Below are 16,328 nucleotides of genomic sequence, written 5' to 3'. Positions count from 1 at the left end.
TAGAAGAAAATATGGTGGTAATGACATCACGTGACAGAGAAAGGGAAAATTGTGTGTGTGTGTGTGAGACAGAGAGAAAGAAGGGGGTCAGGAGGAAGCCCAGGAATTATGAGAGCCGTAGAATGAAGGGCACAGAATCTTATTATATCCTAAAGTGACTTTTTTTTTTTTTTTTTTTTTTTTTTTTTGCTGTACGCGGGCCTCTCACTGCTGTGGCCTCTCCCGTTGCGGAGCACAGGCTCCGGACACACAGGCTCCGCGGCCATGGCTCGCGGGCCCAGCCGCTCCGCGGCACGCGGGATCCTCCGGGATCGGGGCACGAACCCGCGTCCCCTGCATCGGCAGGCGGACTCCCAACCACCGCGCCACCAGGGAGGCCCTAAAGTGACTTTTTAAAAAGAACCAATTCATGGCATAGAGAAATTGTGAAAAGTGATATTAGAATTCTAAAGGCCTTACTTAGAAACTACTGTAATATTTAGTCCTTAAATTGTTTGCTTACTTTTCCCCGACTTTAAAAATTATATATCATAATGTTGACTTGGATGATGAAGGGTGAAGTCACTGGCTGCCCTGTACAAAAATATGATATCTTATGCTTCACCATTCCCTGTGACATCTTCCTGCCCCTAAACCCCTGCAGCTGCAGCCAAGCCTGGAGCCTTCCCATCTAGACGGCTGCAGGTGGACAGGGTCCACGACTTAGGACAAGGCATGTGGAGCCCAAGATGGAGCAGTTGCTGTCACCTCTGTGGTGTTTTCATTTCTTTCTTTTATTATTTGGCTGTTCTCCCACATAGGGCCTCTGGCTAAAGCCCCTCCAATTTAATTTACATTCTTTTTTATTTTATTTTTTTGGCTGTGTTGGGTCTTCATTGCTGCATGTGGGCTTTCTCTAGTTGCGGCGAGCGGGGGCTACTCTTCGTTGCGGTGCATGGGCTTCTCATTGCGGTGGCTTCTCTTGTTGCGGAGCATGGGCTCTAGGTGCGCGAGCTTCAGTAGTTGTGGCACGCAGGCTCAGTAGTTGTGGCTCGAGGGCTCTAGAGCGCAGGCTCAGTAGTTATGGCACACGGGCTTAGTTGCTCTGCAGCATGTGGGATCTTCCCTGACCAGGGATGGAACCCCTGTCCCCTGTACTGGCAGGCAGATTCTTAACCACTGTGCCACCAGGGAAGTCCCTTAATTTACATTCTAAATGGAACAGCACAGGACACCCTCCCAGGCCTTGCTCACTTCCTTCTCTGATAGGCTTGTCAGATTTAGCAAACACTACAGACACTACAGATAATTCTGTCGTATAAGTAGGTCCCATGCAATATTTGGGATATACTTACACTACAGAAGTATTCACTATTGATCTGAAATTCCGATGTAACTGGCAACCTGGATTTAATCTGGATTTTTATTGTTTGAACTCTGCAAACCCCCAGAGCAGCTGGGAAGGGTCTTAGGAAGGTCAGAATAGCGTATTTGGGGTGAAGAGCGCAGTACAAAGAGTAAGTAAATTGTCTCTTAAAGGATGAAACACAAACGCCTCTTAGTTGATCTGAAAACAGCCATTCTGGAGTCCTTGTCACTTTACCCCCAACACTGCTCCCTGCAGGGGTGGTGGAGGTGGAGGTGAGCCAGTAGCCCTTTTCCTTCCCTCGGCCCTTCTGGGCAAGGATCTGCATTTTGCACGTTTAAGGAGTAACTGCAGCACAGAAGAGTAGCTGGTGGTTGATGAGGCCGCTATACAGAGAACGGACCAGACACGGAAGAGGACTGGGGGGAGTTGGAAGTAGGGTCAGGGAAACAAGGAAACACCGAAGACACAGTGAGGAGCTAGAGGCACAGGCAGACCTTCAAGCCACACTTAGTGCACAAATGTAAACACACATAAATATGCCCGTGAATGAATTAAAAAATGTGTTCATTTTCTGAATCAACCTTATTTAACTTATTAACCTTGTCTGGGCTGTTCTTGCGAAATTTCCTAGTGAGCAAGAATGCACACCCCTCATCTCTGGTGGGAGACAGCCAGCCAGGGCCAGAGCTGTTGGGCTCTGGAGGGGCTGCTGAGCCAGGGTAACGTCTAGAAGCATCTTTCCCCTAATCCTGAGACCCCAATTTGCATTGGTCCAGAAGGAATGCCTATTGTTTCACCTCTAATGGTTATTTGCAAATTCTATCTCAACCCCATCTTTCTAGTTAGTAGGATTTTAATTCAGGTTTGAGAACCTATTAATTATCAAGCCTGCAAAAGTTCTAGGCTGAATGATAATTACATTTGAGGCACCTAGAACAAAAACTGAATAATACAATAGTCTAGCACAGACTCTTCCTTCTAATTAATTCATCATTATTTATCTTGACTCTTGGTTTGATGATCTTTTTGTAGAATTAGTCTTTATTGGAGTAATGCTGAATTCCATCAAAGTTAAGACTAGTTAACTATGGAGGGGAATTTCTTCTTGGACCCAAATATTATTTAAAAAAAAGCACCCCAGAACCCAGAAAACACACGTACACTGTCACACAATCCATGGCTATGTTCCTATGTAGGTCCAGTGGCATGGAAACCAGTTAAGCTCTCTGTGCCTCTCTGACTAAAATCAGATCAAAAGACAGTGTAGCAGCATAAACCTGAATTCAGTTTAGAGGGAAAAGGAGGTTCTATATGCGTATAGTTAGGAGGTTTTAAAATGATGAAATAAATCTGCCTTCTGTTATAAGAAAAGAAAACTCATAAAGTGTGCAATCAATATTACTGCATCATTCGTTTCTTATTTTCTCACAGTGGTACTTCAGGTCTTTTGGGAGAGTCATTTTGTGGATATCTTGGAATTTAAAAAGCTTTCCAACTCTGTGACGCTCAACAGTCAGGGTGTCTGATTCCTGGAGGGGTCACACCCCTAAAAGTCAGGGCCTGATGATGGAGAGTAGGAGTTGGGTGGGATGAGTGTGCTGGTCCTAGGATGTTGTGTGGGCGTTTTGGGGAGATCTTCCCCCTGTGCCATCCCTCTTGGTCCCACAGTTGCAGTCTCCTCTGTTGATACCAGAGATGGAGATGGAGGAAGAAGGGGGTGCGTGGATGTGGCCGGAGGAGGCTGGGGATAGAGGCGGGCAGGGAAGCAGAGGCGCTGCCTCGAGGGCTGTGTGTGGGGTTTGGTGAAGGGTGACCGTGTGATAACAGCGAGGGGACCACGTGCGGTGTCTGGGGGCAGTCGTGCCGCCCCCCGGGAGCGGGGCCAGCTCTGCCCACTCACCCGTGCTGCTCTGGATGGTCCTCACGGTGGTGGTGGTACGCGGCGGGGAGGAAGACCTCAGCGACACGCACTCGTCGTCCTGCGAGCAGCCCTTCTCGATGGCGCGCACGTAGCTGTGGCTCCGCATGCGGAAGCAGCCGGGCATCGGCAGGTCCAGGGCCTCCACTGCCTGTGACTCCAGCTCGCTGAACACCGACTCGCACACCGACTCGAACTGCCCGTTCACCTCCATCTCGCTCACCTGCGGGCGAGACGGGGACCGTAACACCGCGCTGCTCCGGGGGAGAAGCCACCTCGCCCTCGGAGCATCTCCAAACTGCATCCCCCAGAAGAATGCCCCGTCCGCTTGCAGTAAACTCCAGCATTTCCTCTACCTGACAGACTATAGTAGAATGGTATCTAGTTTATGATCCCAAATAGTCAATTAAATTCTAAAGAAAAAGAACTTTGTTTTTAGAATGCAAGGAAGCGTGGTGTAGGGAAATCTTACATCAGGGCACGCCAAGGTGCTAATTCTTCCTTATTTATAAATGCAAACGTAGGGGCCAATTTTATAGGCCTACGGTCAGAGTTCATATATTTCAATGAGGCTGTAATTTTAGCACAAACGTTTTAGAAACTAGTATTTTTATTGTGCCTTTGGAAGTGACTAGTTCGTCAAATAATTTGCATCGACTGAAACTTAATTTAGTGCAAAGTATAAAAACAGGCCCTGTATTTTCTGGCAAGATACCCACATCATGCACAAAAATAGACCAAACCCAGATGTCAAAATCTTGAAAGGCACTATTGAGATTTTCAAGCTATCTACATACTATTTAAAGAAGGTTTCACTCTTCTCTATAAAAGCTGATATGGTCCACAAATTGTTTATAAATGTGTTTTAAAATTCTTCCAAATGAGGTCTTCCCTTTTCGAAGAATCAGTTTTTATTATTATATTCCTCTGTACATAATTTACGTTGGATTTGAGCACCACCTTAACAAACAAACAAACAAAAAGCCAGACCAGGTGCTTCTGTCAATTTCTCACTTTGCAGCTGATTTGATAGAGGTGTGGCAGCATTCTTCAAAGTTCTGCTACCTTCTAGAACTTCGTATGTCAAATTTCCTTGATATCAAATTCATGAGTAATTGAAAATTTAACAGATTAAACTGTAATTAAGCTTAGAGCATATACTGAAAATGATGGCAATTTTTGCCTGTCTTCATTTTGTGTTATGTGAAGATGCAATCCAATAATGCCTAATTTCTTTAAACTTCAATTACCTTAAGGCATATCAAGTGGAAAAGAGACATACATTTCTTAATAATAATTCTTTACAGTTTATTTATTTATTTATTTTTTAAATTTAATTTTTTTTTTTTTTGAGGTATGTGGGCCTCTCACTATTGTGGCCTCTCCCGTTGCAGAGCACAGGCTCCGGACGCGCAGGCTCAGTGGCCATGGCTCATGGGCCTAGCCTCTCCGCAGCATGTGGGATCTTCCCGGACCGGGGCACGAACCCGTGTCCCCTGCATCGGCAGGCGGACTCTCAACCACTGCGCCACCAGGGAAGCCCCGTTATCTAATTTGATTTAAAATCCCTGCACATTTTCAAGGCTAATAATTATATATGTCCATATTTTAAAATTATATATATAATATATACTTGTTTTTAGGAGATAGTTGGAGGTGCATTTAGCGGTAAAGGGACATGATATTTGCAACTAATTGTCAAATATAGAGAGAGTGAGCAAATGAGCCAAAATTTTAATAATCAGTGAATATGAATCTGGGTCAGTGATGTACAGGAGGTCTTTGTATTTCACATGTGACTCTTGTCAGTTTGGAATGATTTCAAAGTAAAAAGTAAAACAAACTATATATATATTTATTATTAATAATAGATTTTCCTCTATTAATCAAACATCACAAAGAAACAGTAAAGTATCTATCCCTATCAAGGTAACAACAATTAAACCTGAATGATTACCTTTCAGAGGGTATTAGTGCCCCCTACCCTATTTTTCATAAAAAATGAATCATAAAGTAAATATACTGAATAATTCTGCAACCTGTTTTTTTCCACTTAAACTTCTATTTTATACTTATATTCTTAATAGGATTCTCCTTCTTTATTCTCTTTTTTAATATAAATTTATTAATATATTTCTTTATTTTTGGCTGTGTTGGGTCTGCGTTGCTGTGCGCAGGCTTTCTCTAGTTGCGTTAAGCGGGGGCTACTCTTCATTGGGGTGCACGGGCTTCTTATTGCTGTGGCTTCTTTGGTTGAGTGTGGGCTCTAGGCGCACGGGCTTCAGTAGTTGTGCCTCGTGGGTTCTAGAGCGCAGGCTCAGTAGTTGTGGTGCACGGGCTTAGTTGCTCCGCGGCAAGTGGGATCTTCCCCGACCAGGGCTCGAACCTGTGTCCCCTGCATTAGCAGGCGGATTCTTAACCACTGCGCCACCAGGGAAGCCCCTTCATTCTTTTAACTTTTTGTTTTTATTATATACAGATACAGAAAACCATGCAAAATAAATGCATAGGTTATGAATTATAATAAAGCCAACACCCTTGTACCTAGTACTCAGATCAAGGAACAGAATTTTCTCAGGCACCTAGAAGCCCCTCCATAGACCCCATCCTACCCACAGCCCCCACCCTCCCTCCAGAAGTAACTACTACTCTGAGTTTTATTGCAAGCACTGCTTTGAATTTATGTTTTTTTCACCTAAGTGTGCATCCCTAGACTCTACAGTTTGGTCTTACCCATTTTAAAAATTTATGATATCTTTTTTTTTTTTTTTTTTGCGGTACGTAGGCCTCTCACTGTTGTGGCCTCTCCCATTGCGGAGCACAGGCTCCGGACGCGCAGGCTCACTGGCCATGGCTCACGGGCCCAGCCGCTCCGCGGCATGTGGGATCTTCCCAGACCGGGGCACGAACCCGTGTCCCCTGCATCGGCAGGCGGACTCTCAACCACTGCGCCACCAGGGAAGCCCTTATGATATCTTTTAATTCACTTTTAATATTCAGGCCTCCCTCCACCCATTTTTAACAAACATTACAATTTATCTATTGAAGCACCGGGGGCGTTTGACCTGGAAAGTTTCCCAGGGTCTGGATTTGCTGATTTCCTGCACACAGAAGATTTAGCATGTTCCACTGTCCTTCATGTTTCCTGAAATTTGAAAGTTGGATCCAGAGGCTTGATCAGACTCAGGTTCAATCTCTTTGGCAAGACTAGAGGTCATGTGTCATGGGCTCTCTCATCAGGAAGCATATTATGTCTGGTTATCTCTCTTTTTATGCTGTTGGGAGTCATTGATGCTCAGTGCCTAGATTCATTAGTTCATTGGGGGTTGCAAAATGGTGATATTCTTGGTTCTACCAACTTTTATAGTCACTAGTTGGAATTTTTTTTAAATAAAGAAATGCTTCATCTCATATCATTTGGTTAGTAGGTTCAGTTCACACAGTTACGGCAGATGTTTGATCTTTTCCCTTTTATTTACTAGTTAAAAATATATATATTATTTATTTATTTGGCCGCGTCAGGTCTTAGTTGCAGTGTGGGCTCTTTGTTGCGGTGTGTGGGCTCTCTAGTTGTCCCGCAGCATATGGGATCTTAGTTCCCCGATCAGGGATCAAACCTGCATCCCCTGCATTGGAAGGCGGATTCTTAACCACTGGACCACCAGGGAAGTCCCTATTTACTAATTTTTAAGATAATAAATTTGTTCTCTTGTATCTACTAAACATGACCAATTAATTTTTAAAAGTATCAAAATGGACTCATAGATTTAAAAGTATTTGACGGTTTTAAATCCACTTATTTTCATTCTTAACTCATCTGTCCCATCTGTGGCCAGTGGGAACCTCTTAGGTTGGCTGCTGGGTCCTTTTGACATGAGACCAGTGGTCTTTGATAACTTCCTTTGTATCTGGTATGACAAGTTATTCAAAACTTATCTTGTATCTTTCCTGCCCAGTCCTGAAATTAGTATTTTTCCAGAAAGTCTTTTTTCTTTTAGTGGTAAATGGTATCACAAGAACACAGTTTGGGTACCAGGAAGCTTCACCGTCATTGCTACAGGGTTGGTCATTCTTCCTAGGCCTTTCAGTGGACAGAGAACTAGGTTATGAATACATCTAATTCAAATTCACACTGCAGTGTTTTTATGTAACTTCTTCTATGTTATATTTATATGTATGTCTTTATCGCATATTAAAAATCCTGGTTTTCAGGGACACAGAAGATGATGGAATTGGGATATACTACAATGATTCATTTGCTTTCTTCCACAATATGTACACAACAGCCTCAGAATAGCATACTAATACCACCTGCCCAACCATTACTGAAAACAGTTCACAATTCTTTTTTTTTGCATCTGCTGTCTCTATTATTCCCTCATTTAAAAATAGTTGTGCTAGATTGACATTATCAGAGCATATAACATACACGTTCTCTCCCACTGTAGCTCTCCTTAGTCTTAGTTTTACAAATAACTATATATTTAATGCTTGCCACTACTTTTTTCATATAAAAAGATGATTCTTTATCCAACTTAGACACAAATATAGGTCAAATAGTTCTAGATGGCTTATAAAGACAAAGAGCAGACCTCTGACCCACCCAGCCCACCCCCAATTCTCCCTCCCCAGAGGCAACCATTTTCAATTCTTCCAGTTGGATTTTATGGTGTTTGCATCCATATTGCAGAACACATGCTTATGTGAATCTCTTGATATGTTCATAGACCTCTTGGTTTCCTTCCTGCCCTTGAAGCATCCCTCTTGGAGCCTCCTATCCTACTGCAGTCTATGGTTGCCAAGCCCACTGCTGTCCTGGGATCTCCCTTCCCCATCATTCCAGGGGTGCCCTTTATTATCTAGCCTGTGGTGGAGCCCCTGTTCCCTCTTCCTTATTTTATTCCCTCCTTTCGGTGGAGCACATCTTCCAGTGCTTTCTCGGGAAGGCGCCACCTCACATTGATGGAAATGTCTGTATCCCATCTCCACTGTTAAGGGAAAGCATGCTTGCATTTAGAATTCTAGCTGTATCCCTTCTTCCTTCAGATGTTTCCAGGCTTTGCTCCTTGTCTCTTAGCCTCCCTGTGTGCTAGAGATTGAGCAAGTAAATGCCTTTCTCATTCCTGAGCCTTTCCATGTGAGCTGGTTTGCCCCATCCCTTTTAGGTACCAAATTATCTAATGTTTCACCATGGCATTCTCTGTGTGGATCTTTCTCCATCCATTTTGTTGGGTACTTTGTAGGCCCTCTCAACCTGCAGATTCATGTCTTTCAGTTCTGGGACCATTTCTGGGACCATTACTTCATTAGTAATTGCCTTCCTTCTGTTTTCTCTTTTCTTTCTGAAACTCCTAGTGTTTATTGTTGGAATCCAAGAACAAGAAACATGAAGAAAAATACAGTGATACATCATAATTTCCAAAACCAAACTGGAGGACTTATACTTCCTGATCTTAAAACTTACTACAAAGCTACAATAATCAAAACAGTTTGGCACTGACATAGGACAGACATACAGACCAATGGAACAGCATGGAGAGTCCAGAAGTAAAGTCATGCATCTATTTGCCACTAGTTCTTGGTCTTTTGGGTTGTCTAAAGTTCACTGTCTGGTAGATGCCTCAGGATGGGCTCATGGAAATAGTATTCCCTGCATTCATCCATGCTTTTAATAGTGTGCCCATGCTTTTTATAGTTGAAAGTCAGTTTTTTTGGATATAAAATCTTTGGTTCACATTTTCCCCCTTGGCTATAATAACATAGTACTCAATTTTATTTTGGCATAAACTATTGTTATTACAGAGTCTGATGATAATTTAATTTTTGTTCTTTCTTAAGTCACTTGCTTTTTTTGTCTAGAAGTCCAAAGGGGGTGTGGTGGGTTTTTTTTTTTTAATTCTTCAAAATTCTGTCATTTTACTAGACTGTGTCTTGGTATTTATTGTTTTGGGTCAGTTTCTCAGGTACATTGTATATTCTTTTGAATCTTTTTATTTCAGGGATGTTTTCTTTAATGTTTTATTATTTGTTCTGGTCCTTTGCTTTGATTATCTTCTTCAGAGACTTCTATTATCTCTATGGTCAATCTTTGCCTATCTTCCATATTTATCAATTTCTCTTGAATCCTTTTTAACTCTTCTTTTTTTTTTTTTTCTTGATTTAAAAACTCTTCTTCCTTTTCAGGTTCTATTTTTCTCAGTGTGTGAAATGTCTCATCCACTTGCTCCTCTATTCCCTCAGTCTAAGCTTCATTTCTGAAATGATTTTTCTTTTACTTCTAATTCTTTCCTGAGTTCTGTGACATCATTTTTAAGTTTTTGAAAATTCAGATATATCTTTTCCTCCCATGTCTTATGTCATTTTCTTAATGTTTTTTAGCTTATTTTGAAAGAGTGTGTTATAGTTTTGATCTATTTTGTGGGTGTGTCTTTCTGGCATGCTTTCATTTCTGTAGGAATATTATTCTGCTCCTTATTCTCTTTTCTTTATTATAGTGACTTTGTGATTTAAAGTGGATATTTTTTTGTTCCTCATTTCTCAGTTAAATTAATTTTTCTGACCTTGAGAGGGTGATACATTCAGGATTTCCCCCCTGAATTTTCCACAGGGCTTCCTCTTCTATTGTTTTAGCATCATGTTGCTTTCCAAGATTTCCTGATTCTCTTGTTCCTTCCCCCAACTTTTACCTGAACCTTCTCTTTTCTTCTTTGCTATTGTCTCTATCTTGCTCGTATTTGATTCTATTCCCAACTGTTTCTTCTCAGAACTGGGCCCTCTTCTTGAAGGAAAAACTGGTTGGTTGGTTTCCAGTATATACATAGGCTCAGATTTCCCCAACCTCTCCTGATTTTACTGCAGGCCCCTTGAACTTACCTACTCTTAGAGAAGGCAAATCCTTCCCAGTTTCAGCTGCTATTCTCAAATACATACCCCACCCCTCCAAACTACCTGCTGCTGGTTTCTTTCTGCTTTACTCACATCCATCAAGAAAGTCATTGTTTTCCTCTGTGTTCTCCAGCACAGATGTGGATGCAACGCAGGCTTATGGCTACTGGTGGTTTGTTCCTATCTACTTACATTTTGGGTTCATGGAATATCTTGTCATCTGATTTTGTTGTAAATGTTGTCCATGAATTTTTAGTCTTTCTATCTAGTTGCTCTGTCTGCTTTTATACAGAGACTCAGGGAGATTCAGACACTAAGCCACCACCTCCATGATATTGTATAGTATGATTGGACCATAATTTATTTAACCACTGCTTTGTGGATGATGATTCAAGTATGTCCTTGGAGGCCATGCTATGACCAACTTCCTTGTTTGTTTATCTTTATATTCTGGTACTTTCATTTCTGTATTATAAAGTTCCACAAGTGGGATTCCTGTGCCAAAAGATTTATTTTACCTTTTGTAGATTTTACCATGTTACTTTCAAAAACAATTGTAGCAATTCATCCCAAATAGCAAGTAAGTCAGAGCTCATTTCTCAGCATGGTCACCAGTACTGGGTATTAGCTGTTTTTGCTGCCTGATAGGTCGAGTGATATTGTGCTATTTCAGTTTATCTTTACCAGCCCGCTAGTGTATAGGAACATCTTTTCCTATATTTATTGGACTTGGTACTTTTTTCCCTTTTGATTTGCTATTTCATAAGCTTTGCCCCAAATTCTTTTTTTTTTTTTTTTTTTTTTTGCGGTATGTGGGCCTCTCACTGCTGTGGCCTCTCCCGTTGTGGAGCACAGGCTCCGGACGTGCAGGCTCAGGGGCCATGGCTCACGGGCCTAGCCACTCCACAGCATGTGGGATCTTCCTGGACTGGGACACGAACCCATGTCCCCTGCATTGGCAGGCAGACTCTCAACCACTGAGCCACCAGGGAAGCCCCCAAATTCTTTTAGATTGTTTATCTTTTCATACTAATTGGTAGAAACACTTTAGGCAACTGGAACATTAAGCTTTTTTCTTGATGTGTTTAAATATTCCCCCTGTCAATTTTAACTTTAAGATGTCTTTTGCTACACAGAAATATTTGATTTTTAGTTAGATTAGATGTCTATCTTTTATTTTATGTTTTCTATAATTCTTATTAAAAGTTATAATTCTCAACATAATATCATACACATATTCCCCTAATTTAAAATTTTTTGTCACTTTGTGTTAGTGCTCAGATTTTAAATTCATTTGGATTTATTTTCTATATGGAAAGAAGGAGTAGTTTAATGCTCTTTCTACGATATCATGGGCAATTCACTTGAATTCTCTGAGCCTCATTTTCCTAATCTTTAAAATGCGTATAATAATACCAACCTCATAGGGATGCTTTAAGGATAAAAAATGAAACATACAAGTGCACATTTCAAGGCACATGGTAGGCGTTCGATAAATACTAGATATTATTTTGTGAGATAGTGTAGTGGGAAGAATGAGACAAGTTACTCTTATTCTCTAAGACTGAGTTTCATAAATTAAAAAAATGACCTTTCTTATAGTTGCTATGAAATTAATGAGACAATATGCAAAGCTTATAGCTTATATCAGGTAAGCAATACTTGGTAACTATTCTATTATTCTCATTTTCATTATTACTACTACTGTTATTGGCATTATTATTGCCACCCATACCCCAATTCCAGCAGACATTGGAGAAACTTACCATTTAGGAGTCAGGACACCTGGGTTTTCTAGGTTCTGTCACTGACTAGCTGGGTGCTAACAGATGCTTAATTTATTTGAGTTTCCATTTCTTTGTATATATAAAGTGAAGGGATGATCTAGGTCAAAAGTCACAGCTAAACTGCTGGTATTACCACCAAGCACAATAACTGCCTATTACATTCGCGTTTTAAAAATGATGTGGGACTTCCCTGGTGGTGCAATGGTTAAGAGTCTGCCTGCCACTGCAGGGGACACGGGTTCAATCCCTGGTCTGGGAGTTGCCGTGGAGCAACTAAGCCCATGCGCCACAACTACTGAGCCTGCGCTCTAGAGCCCACGAGCCACAACTACTGAAGTCCGCGTACCCTATGGCCCATGTGCTGCAACTACTGAGCCCACGTGCTGCAACTACTGAAGCCTGCTCTCTGAGAGCCCGTGCTCCTCAACAAGAAAAGCCACCATGATGAGAAGCCTGCACACAGCAAAGAAGAGTAGCCCCTGCTCGCTGCAACTAGAGAAAGCCCGAGCACAGCAATAAACACCCAACGTGGTCAAAAAACTATTAAAAAATAAATAAAGATAATGGAGTCTCTCTTAAAAAAAATAAGAAAATGATGTGGAAACTCAACACGTTACTGGACAAAATATGTCTGTGAGCTTCTAGTTTACGATTCCAGATGAAGATATTTGAGGTTTGGACTTGAAATAAATTGAGATGTAAATTAAACTAATTTGGAAATGACAGTTATTATACCAAATATGTTTTTAAATGTGACTTTCTATAATTCTTTCTTCTCAAGTCTTACTTTAAAAGCCCCTGTTTTATTAGATGTATATATAGTAAAAAAAATATAGAAAGGTTATAAACATATAAAAAGGTGTTCAGTTTTTCTCTATCATCCAAGCACAGTCTGTTTTTAGGAATGTTTCATTTCTGTTAAGGTATGAATGGCAGAAACAAACAATTTAGTTATTCTAGACCAATTTCTTGGCTTACAACATTTTACTTTGATCTTTCTAGGAGCCTTTGATGAATAATATATCAATAATATATCAGGTTTTAAGGAGGGGTAGGATATAATGTACTTAAATTCTATACTACTAGAGCTGCTACTAAAGATCTATAAGAGAGAATATCTCCAACATCACAAAAACCAACTACTTTTTGAAAAGCCTAGAGTATGTATGGTAGGATTGCTTTGAAGAAGAAACCATTCCCTTTGAATAATGACAACGTTGGGACTGTGATAGAAAGTTTGAAATTATCCTTCACGATACTCTATTACTTGAAAATTGAATATGGAACTAGAAAAATGGTGTGTCAGTAGGAATCCATTTAGGATGGCTCTGCTTTCTGTATTTTACTTAAGGCGAAATGATCACGCCACTGAATTGCAGACTTGACCCACCCCTGCATCAAGGCCCACATGTGCCTCTTCAGTGATTTGTTGATACTTTACTAAGTTGTCACCAGGAAGTGACACTGTCTCAAGGAAGGTCAGATCTACAGAGTAGGGACTAAAAGCAGGCAGCTGTGTAGATGCATGTCCTGATGGGGAAGTGACCTGATCTCCTGTTTTAACCGTGTAAAATTATGAAAGCAGTAAGTGTGTATAAACATTTTCCAATGAAATATTCTAAACCCACCGAAGTATTCTGCAGGTATGACACCTGGGATTTGTAGACTATTTTGCAATTCTGGAAGGCTATGTGAGCATGAGCCTGTCCAGAATAAAGATAAGTTTAAAGACGTTTTAAATATTATATTGTTTACTGTGAAAATAGTAAGAACAAGGCAAGTCCAAATTTCACCAAATGAGGCGCCAAATATTTACCTAAGTGTTGGGATAGTGGGTATCACTGGACAGCAGTACCTAGCACAAATAGGTATGCATACTCTTGGAGGTTACATTTATTTATTCATTCATTCATTCGTTTTTGCATGCTGCTCTGTGCGGCATGGGGGATCTTAGTTCCCTGAACAGGGATTGAACCCTGGCCCCCGGCAGTGGAAGTGCAGAGTCCTAACCACTGGACCGCCAGGGAATTCCATTTGGAGATTACTTTAAAGTAAGGAAATGTACAGTAGGAAAATACTGGAATCCAGTATGTCAGCTTTCCCTGACTCCTGCCCTACCCTGCTTTTGGAGCCTTGCTGTGGTCCCTGCCTTTGCTTTTCAAGAATCCATTTAGAGCAGGGAGCTCTATTTTGATGGCAGGGCCAAAATGAGAGCAGTGGTCCTATTTCGGGGTCTCACTCTAACAGATCAGAGATGCTTCAGTGCTTAGTCTATCACCACCACCAGCATTACCACCTTCACCATCACCACTACCACCACCATTACCACCAACTCTACCACCACCATCATTATCACTTCACCACCATCTCCACCACTATCCTCACCACTACCACCACCACCAGCAGCAGCAGCAGCATCACTAGCACCACTACCATCACCAGCAGTAGTAGTAATGCTCACCTTGAGGATCACAGTGTCTTTCAAACTAGCTTCTCTGCCTCTAGCCTCTTTCTCATCCTCTCCAATCTTTCCTACATTTTTTTTGCTAGATTAATTATCCTCCACCAAAGTTCTGATCATATCTTTTGCCTGCTTAAAAGCTAAAGTTTTAATTAATCTTCAATCTGTCCCATTCCTAATGAATAAAGTCCAGTCCCCTGGGCCCTGCATGGAAGGCCATGTACAAAAAATGTCCCCAGGACAAAATTCAGAACAGATTTCCCATTGCTATAAGTATTCTGAGCTCTAACTACACTTGAGAATTCATTATTCTTTGAATATGCTTTAGGCCAGCATTTTCAAAGTTCAGATATATACTACGTTAATAAATACTTCTTTATTAATGTATTGCTTTATTAGAATCACTTGGAATATTTGTTAAAATGCATATTCCTAGACCCTATGCCTAGAAGCTCTCTCTTTAGAATCCTGGGTACTGAACACCTTTTACTCATTCAATTTGGGATCTTGGTGACAATTTTTTGACCACAAAGAAAGTCCCATTTAACTTCTGGTTACTTACATATCTTACAATGTGTTTATAAGAACTAATACTATGAAAATATGAAGCAGTTGGCACAGTGCCTGACCCAATAAAGGTGGCTCTTACGGTTAATTCTTGCTCTACCTACCTCAGAGTGTTTTTTTTAAAAAATTAATTAATTAATTAATTTTTAGCTGCATTGGGTCTTCGTTGCTGTGCGTCGGCTTCTCATCGTGGTGGCTTCTCTTGTTGCAGAGCACGGGCTCCAGGCGCGAGGACTTAAGTAGCTGTGGCTCGCTGGCTTCAGGAGTTGAGGCACATGGGCTCAGTAGTTGTGGCTCGCTGGCTTCAGTAGTTGTGGCATGTGGACTCAGTAGTTGTGGCTTGTGGGCTCTAGAGCAGAGGTTCAGTAGTTGTGGCGTATGGGCTTAGTTGCTTCACAGCATGTGGGATCTTCCTGGACCAGGGATCGAACATGTGTCCCCTGCATTGGCAGGCAGATTCTTAATCACTGCGCCTCCAGGGAAGCCCATACCTCAGAGTGTTTTTGTTCAAGTAAATAACGCTTGTTATTTACAGCACTTTTGCATTTTTTGTATGCTCTCCATTAGATTGTAAACTTGGGGAGCAGGAATTAGGCATTATTCACCATTGACTAGCTGGCAAAATCTGGCCCAGTGTTTTGCTCACTGCATATGAGGTGAGTTAATAGTATGGTGCTTAGTTTTAAAAATTGTGATATAAATTAAAATTCAGAGCTCCTAAACATTATTTCAAAAAATACCCTTTTTCTTTTGTCCTCCCAGAGGAAGCCCTGGAGCCACCTCCTGCTCGCCTGGTGGCCCCTGAAAGCTGCAGGGTCAGGCCCTCCAGGAGTCCTAGGTTCAACCCTCCCTTGGTTTGGGCAGCCTAACCCTCTCCCACATTCTCTGAGACCATCAGTGGGAGCCATCAAGAAACTTTAGCTGAATATTTCGGATGCAACATTAAGTCACCTTTACTGGGTCTTCATCCCTAGTTCTGGGTACCAGTTCTTAGAAGTGGGCTTGTGTCTTATAACCAAGATGCAATATTCACCTAGGATCCAGTTGGGGTTAAATAGATCGTATCTCATTTCCCGTGCCTGGGTCCCTGTCTTGATTGCCTGCTTAATACTTTTATGATTTGACACTGCCTTGGTTTTGCCAATGATGTTTACCCTGTCCTTCTATCCTTCAAACATCTTTACAACCAAAGCCTCATCCAACAACTCCTTAATGACTAATTTGTTGGTGCCAACTGACTGCTAAGGAATTTCCAAGGTCTCCCCTGATATGCTTCATCCATCTGCCAAGGACCCCTCCCCTGCTGGTAGACTGTTGGTACCAGGAGCCCCCTGTGGCCAAACCAGGCAGCATTTAGACCTG

At 41.5% G+C, this 16,328-nt stretch overlaps 1 protein-coding gene across 12 annotated transcripts in view; it reads right to left on the bottom strand.

Moving 5' to 3' along the window:
* Nucleotides 1-16,328, bottom strand: part of DLGAP1 (DLG associated protein 1) — a 328,135-nt gene that overhangs the window by 159,185 nt on the left and 152,622 nt on the right. For all 12 annotated transcript variants that reach the window (XM_060119712.1, XM_060119713.1, XM_060119714.1 and 9 more), the window contains one exon: nucleotides 3,249-3,489. In XM_060119712.1, coding sequence (XP_059975695.1) covers nucleotides 3,249-3,489 — 241 coding nt within the window. The remainder of the gene's footprint in view (nucleotides 1-3,248; nucleotides 3,490-16,328) is intronic.

The sequence above is a fragment of the Mesoplodon densirostris genome, chromosome 15, assembly GCF_025265405.1.
Source record: "Mesoplodon densirostris isolate mMesDen1 chromosome 15, mMesDen1 primary haplotype, whole genome shotgun sequence".
In the NCBI taxonomy this organism is placed as follows: domain Eukaryota; kingdom Metazoa; phylum Chordata; class Mammalia; order Artiodactyla; family Ziphiidae; genus Mesoplodon; species Mesoplodon densirostris.
Note: the sequence above shows the minus strand (reverse complement) of the source record. Positions and strands in the feature narration are given on the sequence as shown.